The 9742-nt window shown below is 45.0% G+C and overlaps 1 protein-coding gene across 1 annotated transcript; it reads right to left on the reverse strand.

The window, feature by feature from the left end:
- Nucleotides 1-151: 151 nt before the first annotated feature.
- On the reverse strand, nt 152-4526 carry LOC119354972 (U6 snRNA-associated Sm-like protein LSm6). Its single transcript, XM_037621741.1, has 3 exons — nt 4298-4526; nt 672-785; nt 152-590 (listed from the first exon to the last, which is right to left on the reverse strand). The coding sequence occupies exons 1-3, from the start codon at nt 4434-4436 to the stop codon at nt 544-546; spliced, it is 300 nt and encodes a 99-aa protein (XP_037477638.1). The 5' UTR covers nt 4437-4526; the 3' UTR covers nt 152-543.
- Nucleotides 4527-9742: the final 5216 nt, after the last annotated feature.

Below are 9742 nucleotides of genomic sequence, written 5' to 3' on the forward strand. Positions count from 1 at the left end.
GGGATCTCACCACAACGCCTGTCTAATGGACTCCTTGGCAGAGCTGACGATCTGATTGTTACAGTTCTACAATCAGCGAGTGTCCCCATTCGGCTGAACATATTCATCATGAACAAATTACTCAGGAAATCAATAGTGTGCAACAACAGGAGAAAATTATGCCAAAACGCATGCAAGAGATAATATCGTCGTGGCTGACACATAGTGTAGGTTTGTAGAGCAAAGCGCCAACATAAACATCGCACCGGTGGTAGCACACTGGGTGTGTCTTAAGACACGTAATGTCTGTTCTAAGCAGCACACGACCATGAAAACACAAATCTTATCTATATCCTGATCGCAGAATCTTGGCCACAAACATCTCCAAGCTAAAAACGCAGATAACATCGAATCGAAATGTTCCAGATAAGTCTCTGTCAGCAGGCAATACAGCAGACAACAGGTACGAGATTGAAAAAGGCAGCACCAGTCAGATCACCACAACCAATAATCGGGTTAACGACCTTGAAATTACATCATGATGATGTGAATGCTCCACTCGGCCTATGCTCCGTCGGTGAGGGGCCGCTTTGACGTGCTGATGTATAGGACTGCACCCAAACGAGAGGCAATCAGAACGGAGAAAAGGCAGGCAAATTGGAGTTTGATTGAAATATACATGACATACATACCGTTGTTGCCTCTTATGAAGGCGTCGCCATATTTGTTCTTCAGTTGGCCGTTCACGTACTCTTCGGTTTGCTCCATCGCGATGTTCATATAGCCATCCAGACAAGCCAGAATACCTGGTTCAGAGTTGATGTAAATACAACGCTATCATTAAATTTTGAATAACCATGTCTGGATGCTAGCTAAGTCGAATGGATATAAGATAAAAATAAGGGGACGGCATTTGCTATAAATTAGTGCATATATTGTTTTTATTGTACACTTAATGAACTGAGTTGGTGTATGTATCCAAGCATGGGAATTCCAAATGCAACAGTAGTGCTCATCAAGCAATAGAACATATCACTCCATTCCGAATTATAAGATATTTTGGATACTTCAATATGGACTACATACAGACTGAAACGAGTGATCAGACGCAATGAAATGCGTCTAGATACATGTGATTCATAAAAAACCTAGAACATCTTATAATTCGAAACAGAGGGAGTAGTTACTAGACTCGCGATTCGCCATTTTCCATGAATTGAATTCGATAGGGGGTATACATCTACGATTTGCAAATCGGCTTGATAGGATTTGCGATTTGGTTGGACCAGCCCAGGCAGTTGGACCAGCCCAGCAAGTGCCACTTCCTCTCTCATAACCAAGAACCATTGGATGCTCAAATAGTGATCTGCACTGTCCAAGTCAATACCCTCCTCATTTCTGCCCTAACTCCCTGAGAAACTAAGGTCAAAACCACCAGCCACACGTCCTCACTTCCTTCCTCCAGTCCCAACCCCACAAACTGCTCCTCCTCCTACCCAACCGCTGCAGCCTGCTCCCATGTCTTCCCAGCGCTGTGTCCTTGTTGCTCCGCGCTGACTGCAGCTCCCTCCCGTCTCCTCCCAATGACGTCCAGGCTGCTCCTTGATGGCCGGTGCTCCTGGTCGATCGTTACTCCCACCTCGCCTGCAATTAATGGCGACGGAGGTAGCACGGTCATGTAGCAACGGTGAGGGCATGGACACCCATGTTCCTATGACTTCGTCCTTGGGTCGCAAATCAGGAACGAATCGAACGAATTTGAACCATGATCTAGATCAATCGATCCAGATCAGAGTTCAATGATGTTTTGAGTGAATCCGGCAACTATGCAATAGAAGTGACATTCAACTTAGTGTGGTCAGTATCACTGTGTACTTTTAACAATTATTACAGTTACAGTTGCTAAGTGCACAGTTTGCAGCAACTGGTCACTAATGCACATAGTGTACACAAAGGTTTGTCCATACGAGACTACGAGAGAATAAAAAAGGGACCAAAACAAAAGCACATATCACTAGGAGGTTGCTAGCTTGAAGAAGGTATCCAGCAGCTTGACACTTAACCATTCTGCTCCCCATTTACAGTTACTGCCGGAGTTGCTTTTGATGCAACAAGACTATGCACTGAGAAATACCATTTGTTATCTTGTTATTCTAGAATGGTTATTACTATTTACTTATTATATTTAACTTGGGCAGTCTTACTGATAAACAGTATACTAGTAGTAAATTGCAGAACAATGTAAATTAATGGGCACCCTCGTGTCTAAATATCTATTGTTTTACGAAAAGATAACCATTACTGTTTCCATGTATCCCAAATGTTAAGTCACATGGATTAAAAAGGTAAACGGATATCGTCAAGAATACAGTACTTTGTTTCTTTACCAGAACAGACATTAGCACAAATACCACCAGAGGCGGATAACTCTATTGACCCTCTTACTAGCGAGGCACTCACCATAGCAGTATAGCCACTGAGCATAGCTACAGTGCACTTTCACCTTTCATCACTATATCTTCTAACATATGTATAAGCTACAATTTTAGGCTACTCAATGAAACTGTTAATTAACTGACACGGTACTAGCTACAGTTCTTGCAGTGCAGTGCTTCGTGTACCCTGTATTTTAGAATTTTAATCCATACAAGATAAAATTTAATAAACATCTAATGACTTTTTTTACCTCAGTAAAATATTCCAAAATAACGGAAATCACAGGAGCCTTAAATCTTTCAAGTCTTGAAGGGTTACTCAAAGGGTCATCCAGAGAAGCACAGCGGCAGCAATTAAATAACTTCTGTTGCACATTCCACACTCTCACTTTTACGGTTTTACCTACCACAAATCGTGGTTGGAATCAAGCTCTGAGGTAAGATTTAAGGCTCCTGTGATTAAATAACTTCTGTCGCACATTCCGCACTCTCACTTTTACCTACCACAAACCGTGGTGGGAATCAAGCTCTGAAGTAACTAGGATACTTGTCTCAGTAGCATTCTGTACGTGAAGGAAGTGACTGCTGGAAGCCTGGAACTACCTAGGTGAAACTGAGAGTGAACTCAACATGCATAAAGCAAGCATGCACCCAAAATCCAGGAGGTTATCTATTTAATTTGTTCTTCACCTTTGTTCAAAATATTTTATTCCATGCTTTGTACTTGATTCAAGCACATGAAGTGTGACAAATTATCATATGCTAATGAGTAGCTGTGCCTTCGGGGATCAAAGAGTTCTGCTCTTCTAGGAATGTTCGGAGTCTTAGTAGACACTGTTAATGTCAGACTGTGAGAAGTGTGAAATTTCACCCCTATGACTGTGAACCCCGGGTTAGGAAGCTCGTGTTCATTTGTGAATTGTGATACCAATTAGTTCCCTCTCTAATAAAAAAACAGTTATCCCTGACATTCTGTTATTCTTGGTAAATCACCAAAGATATTTTTTTGCCGGCGTAATCTAATATTCTTGTGCGTGCTTGCTGAGTGTGACTTCATACTCATTCTTGCTTATCCGATTTTGGCAGCAAACAGCAGTGATGGTCATAAACTAATGATGGTGGGCAGTAGGTTTAGCACCATGGGACAGAATTATAAAGTTTGTTTTTAGAGATTTGTGTGCGGTAGAAAACGATGATCATCGATGAACATGTACAAATTTTAGCCTGGCATGTTTATGAAGTTGGGCTTATAAATGTGTGGTGGCTGTTCCGTCGAACACCTGTTTTGGGGGCATGACATCAAATCTCAATGGTCCCAATAGAAGGAATCTCTTGATTACAATGCACATTTTGCGTAACAATATCGAAATTCTTTAGATTACTTCACTTGAAATGTGTGGTGCATAAAATTAGAATATCATGACATATGAATGTACATATCAAAATGCACAAGTTTGTTGAATCAATTTTGCTACTTCCCAACTTGTCTACAACCCCGAGAGACGTAAGTAATTTGTGAAACCCAAATAGTAGAGTTCATTTGGTAATATCTAGTTCTTCAAGATAAACTGCTGCCACGTGAGCTTCAAGCAAAGGGCAACAAACCTAACATTGAATTATCCTCCTTAGCAGAAGACCAAATTTTACAGCTAAAAATAACCGTAAGCATCTAGTAATTCTCCAACTGATAAATCAACCTCCGTGCTCTCCGACCTAACCTCCGGGATAAAAAGTTATCCGCAAGCAGGCTCCCAGTAGCCCTGGTTTATCTCAACAGAAGTCTCATAGGTCGGGGGATCTACCGAATTTACCAAACTGCGCACAAAACATACTGCGCTTCCTAGGGTTGGTGCTATGGAAACGAGACAGGGATGGAGACGGACCTCGGTAGTCGACGCCTGAGTTGAGTTTAACGACGACGGGGCGGCCCCTGATCGACTTGAGGAAGTCTGACGGCGTCTTCACCGGCCCACCAGCTCCGCCGCCGCCGCTGCCGGACTTGTCCGCGCCGCCGGTGCTCATCTCTCTCGGTTGTGTGGGTGGGACTGGGAGGTTGCGAGGGTTTGGTCTTGGGCTTGGTTGGGCTGAGTTGGGTGGGATTCAGCTTTGAAGGCTCGGTCTGTTGGTTTGGAGTTCGAGGCGAACTGAGTTTACTGGACCTGGGGGAAATCCTGTCCGTTAATTATATATCTAACGGATCAGGAGAGACCCGGTGCAATGCTTTATTTTTTTCCCAAATGTAAGTGCCACACGTGTGGCACGAAGTAACACCGCCTGATGTTTTTATAACTACAATTGCCTCAGAAAACTGAAACTTGACATTCTCTGTTTCTTTTTACCCCGCGTATAAAATTTGATCAAAGTTAAACTACACAAAATTTGACAAAATTTATATTAAAAAATATGAACATCTATAATACTAAAACTATATAGTATAAAAATACATTTCATGGTCCATCTGATAACATTGATTTCATATTATGAATGTTGATATTTTCTAATACAAAGTTAGTCAAACTTTACAAAGCTTGACTTTGACCAAACTTTATATGCAGACTAAAAAGAAACAGAGGGAGTACCATACTTCACAACTAAAGTTGACATTGAAAGAACATGCGGTGCCCCATGTTTGGTTTTGGTATTTGATGACAAACTCTATGAACTAATGGTTGTCTTGAGTTATATTTGAAGGATTTGTCCATAGAAATTTCTTAAAGTCCATTTGTTGGTTTCAAGGAGTTTATATGTCGACCAATGTGTTATTCAAGGAATTATCAGAAGAGTGGTCAAGTAGAAGACACGATACAAGGTTGATTAAGACTAAGTCAAGAGTGAATCAAGTTGATCAACACACAAAGCGTATAAGATGTACCGAGAGGGATCAAGTGATCCCATGATATGGTAAGCATTGTCCATTACGCTTTATGTACTAACCCATGATTTACGTGTGAGTTCTATGTGGGGTTAGGTTTGTTTCCATGAGTTTGCATCAAGAGGAATATCGCATACAACCCATGGAGGATGACATCAAGTTATGATCGTCATCAAGATTGCGGTGTGCAAGTTCAAGTGAAGCATCACGAAGAGATCATCCTTGAAGCTTGCCGTCCATTATGGTGTCAATGGACTTGTGAAGATGTGCCAAAGAGTGGCTCACTCATAGTGGAGTATGGGGGAGCAATCAACTAGTCTTCATCGAGCCAACGCAATAAAGAAAGGTGGTCCAAGTTGAGGGAGTCAAGATCGTTATCATCTAGCTCAAGTGGACTATGTGCAAGGCAAAGGTTTGCCCTTGATATGTGTAACACCCACAATGCGGCTATATCTCCCATGTGTCGGGGCACGACTTAGAGGCATAGCCGCATGGTAGGCATGTCGCAAGAGAGGTAATCTTTACACATCCCATGTACTGAATAAGAAAGGGATAAAGAGTTGGCTTACAATCGCCACTTCACACAATACATAAATATATCATACATCATCCAGAATACAATCAAGGTCCGACTACGGAACCAAAATAAAGAAAGACCACCACAAATGCTAGATCCCCGATCGACCCAACTGGGCTCCTCTACTGATCATCCGGAAAAGAAACATAGTAACGACCCGAATCCTCGTCGAACTCCCACTTGAGTTCGATAGCGTCCCTTGCACTGGCATCATCGGCACCTCCATCTGTTTGCAAGTATCTGTGAGTCACGGGAACTCAGCAATCTCACACCCGCGAGATCAAGACGATTTAAGCTTAAGGGTAGGAAAGGGGTAGTGAGGTGAAGCTGCAACAAAGCACTAAGCATATATGATGGCTAACTTACGCAAATGAGAGTGAGAAGAGAAGCAAATCATGGTCAAGAAAGCTAATAGTGATCAAGAAGTGATCCTGAAGCTACTTACGTTCAAGCATAACACGAGAATCGTGTTCACCTTCCCGGACTCCGCCGAGAAGAGACCATCACGGCTACACACCTGGTTGATGCATTTTAATTAAGTTAAGTATCAACTTCTCTACAACGAATATTAACAAATTCACATCTGCCCATAACCATGGGCACGGCTTTCGAAAGTTCAAACCCTGCAGGGGTGTCCCAACTTAGCCCATCACAAGCTCTCACGGTCAACGAAGGATATTCCTTTTCCCGGGAAGACCCGATCAGTCTCGAAATCCCGGTTACAAGACATTTCGACAATGGTAAAACAAGACCAGCCAAGCCACCCGATGTGCCGACAAATCCCGATAGGAGTCGCACGTATCTCGTTCCCAGGGCACACCGGATGGGCAACACATCGGGTTGGCATAGACCCTGGTTGCCCAGGGGGCGCCGGACATCGCCCAGTTCGGACCAACACTTAGAGAAGCACTGGCCCGGGGGGTTAAAATAAAGATGACCCTCGGGCTCGCGAAAACCCAAGGGAAAGGTATAGGTTGTTAGGCAAATGTAAAACCAAGGTTGGGCCTTGCTGGAGGAGTTTTATTCAAAACGAACTGTCAAGGGGTTCCCATAACACCCAACCGCGTAAGGAACGCAAAATCAAGGAACATAACACCGGTATGACGGAAACTAGGGTGGCAAGAGTGGAACAAAACACCAGGCATAAGGCCGAGCCTTCCACCCTTTACCAAGTGTATAGATGCATTAATTAAATAAGAGATATTGTGATATCCCAACATATCCATTTTCCAACATGGAACAAACTTCATCTTCACCTGCAACTAGTAACGCTATAAGAGGGGTTGAGCAAAAGCGGTAACATAGCCAAACAACGGTTTGCTAGGAAAGGTGGGTTAGAGGCTTGACATGGCAATATGGGAGGCATGATATAGCAAGTGGTAGGTAGCGCGGCATAGCAATAGAGCGATCAACTAGCAAGCAAAGATAGAAGTGATTTCGAGGGTATGCTCATCTTGCTGAGATCCCGCAAGGAAGAAGAACGAGTCCATGAAGAAGACAAATGGACGAAGTCAAACGAATCCTCACAAACGCAACGATATCGGAACTAACCCGAAGAAGTAACATCGGAAAGAAGCAAACAAAATGGTAAACAACCATCACATAATCATGGCATGATTCACAACCAAGTATGATGCATGTCCGATTTAATGAGGCATGGCATGGCAAAGTGCACAAACAATACTACAAATTAAGTGGAGCTCGATATGCAACGAGTTCCATATTGATGGAACACCACATCAATTATTTAGTTCTCTCCCATTTAGGTACACAACAATATTAAATGTTGTTAAGCATGGCAAGAGGTGAAGCATAAGTAAAATACACGGTTAGGCATTTTAAATGAGGCCGGAAACATCAAACAACAATTCCGATAAATCCCCATATGCATTTAGCAATTTAATGCAAACAACAATTTTAAACATTCTTGATGTTGTTATCATGATGCGGATTACATGTGCAAGTTTAAGCAAATTTTTATTAAAAGTTGACATGAGCATATTATGAGGCATTTGTCATCGTGGCGGAAATGAAAGGGGTGCCACGGCAACGAATCCGAAAATGATGTCGCGGCAACATATCGGTTCCGGTAACTTACAGGGATACCGGTGCAAAAGGAAAGTGTGCGGATGCGTGCAAAAGATGGTGGGTGGTCTCGGTTACCGGGTTCCCACGGGTGGACGGCATGACAACGAGGAGGAACAACATGCAGTCGACAATTCGAGCATGGTACAAACACGAGCATCTCATGCATCACACATGCATTCGTTCACGGGCATCGTCTTGGGGTTATACCTTTGTAGCGTGCATTATCGGAGCGGTTCGGGTTTGATGCGGTGTAGGGGAAGTAGTTGTACACTCGGTCCACGGTGACGGTAGTGGAAGTAGTGGTACACGATGACGGTAGAGGTACTCGCAAAAGTCGTCCACGAGTCTTGTGACCCACGGTTCTTCGGGCCATGGTAGTTGTACTTGGGTCTTCGGCCACGATAGTAGTCGTACAACGTTTTCGTAGATGTTCGGGGTCACAACGAGGAACTTGACGTCCACGGGGTCTTCAAGGGTCGACAGTAGTGGAACTCGGTCGTCTCGAAGAGGTACTTGTCGAATCCAACGAATTCGGGGCGACGATAGGCGTACATGGGTCTTCGGCGACGGTAGATGAACATGACAAAGGTAGTGGTACTATGCGTCGATCGTCGTGGTACTTGGGGTCTTCAAACTTGTCGGTCTCATCACTCGAAGGGGTACTTGGCGTTCTTAGCGATTCCGAAGACGACGGTAGAGGTACACTTGTTGTAGGGGAACTTGATGAAACCCAAGGCGACAGTAGTCGTTCAGGACGCGTTGTGGAAGTAGTGGTTCACGGTGGAGAGGAACTTGGCGTTTTTGCAACACGGGTCTTCAAGGGGCAATGCTGCACTTGGGGTACCACTTTCTGAAGGTGACCCCTGAGGATTCGACGAAGGCGCTAACCACAGAGATGCATCGATGGTGCTTGGAGGCAGCAGCGGGTGGCAACCAAGCGAGGAAGGTAGGCGATGTAGGAGGTGAGGGAGATAGCCTGCTGCTGGGGATGTCCACGTCCATGGAGGTTGAGGCCGCGATAGCGGTGGACATAGGAGGCAAGCGAGGCGGGAGGTTGCTGGTGGCGTCGTGCAAGAGCGCAGCTGCGATGTCCGGTGGCTCGCAGAAGAGCAGCAGCGGGTTCAGGTGCTGGCCGCGGTCAGAGAGCGACGAGCACGGCAGCGATGCATGCGAGGAACGAGAGGACGGCGCAGAGTCGAGGAAGCAGCGGAGCTCCGAGCTCGGCTCCATGGTGGTAGCTGCGAGAGGCGCCTGGAGGAAGCAGGGAAGCGGCAACGGCGACCTTGGTGCGCAGGGGGGAGGTCCGGCGATGGCCCAAGGGCGCAGGTCATCTGGGAGGCCGGAGAAGGGGATTGAGCGTTGGGGAGCTCCTCTCCCTGGCGAAACGAGGCGGCGACAGGAAGATGGAGGGGATCGAGGGAGAGAAGAGCGAGGGAGATGGGGCGCTGGGTCTGGCGGCGCGAGGGGAGAGGGTGAGGGAGAGACCGAGTGGAGGGGAGTCGGCCTAGGTTTGAGAAGGCAAGGGCCGGCTGGGCCTAAATGGCCTGCTGGGCTCCCTTCTATCTCTCTCTCTTTAAAACTTATTACTTTAACAGAAAAGAAATTAGAGACAGGAAAAGAAAGAGAGGGTTAGGGAAGGATTTTGGGCATGTGGGTTATTTTCCCGGACTCACAAAAGTTGTCTGATCCCAAAAAAAATGAAGTGGCAAGATTGCAAGAATTGAATTCAAATTCATTTGAATTTAATTCAAACAATTTGAACAACGACTAGGAATTAGAAGTGCCCAAAAA

The sequence above is a fragment of the Triticum dicoccoides genome, chromosome 2A, assembly GCF_002162155.2.
Source record: "Triticum dicoccoides isolate Atlit2015 ecotype Zavitan chromosome 2A, WEW_v2.0, whole genome shotgun sequence".
Lineage (NCBI taxonomy): Eukaryota > Viridiplantae > Streptophyta > Magnoliopsida > Poales > Poaceae > Triticum > Triticum dicoccoides.

Excerpts from the sequence above, each read along its gene's own strand:
- LOC119354972 (XM_037621741.1), bottom strand. The coding sequence starts at position 4,436 with ATGAGCACCGGCGGCGCGGACAAGTCCGGCAGCGGCGGCGGCGGAGCT. Across the intron at positions 786-4,297 it reads CTCAGGCGTCGACTACCGAG|GTATTCTGGCTTGTCTGGAT; the intron begins GTCCGTCTCCAT and ends ACTCTGAACCAG. Across the intron at positions 591-671 it reads CTTCATAAGAGGCAACAACG|TCCTATACATCAGCACGTCA; the intron begins GTATGTATGTCA and ends GTTTGGGTGCAG.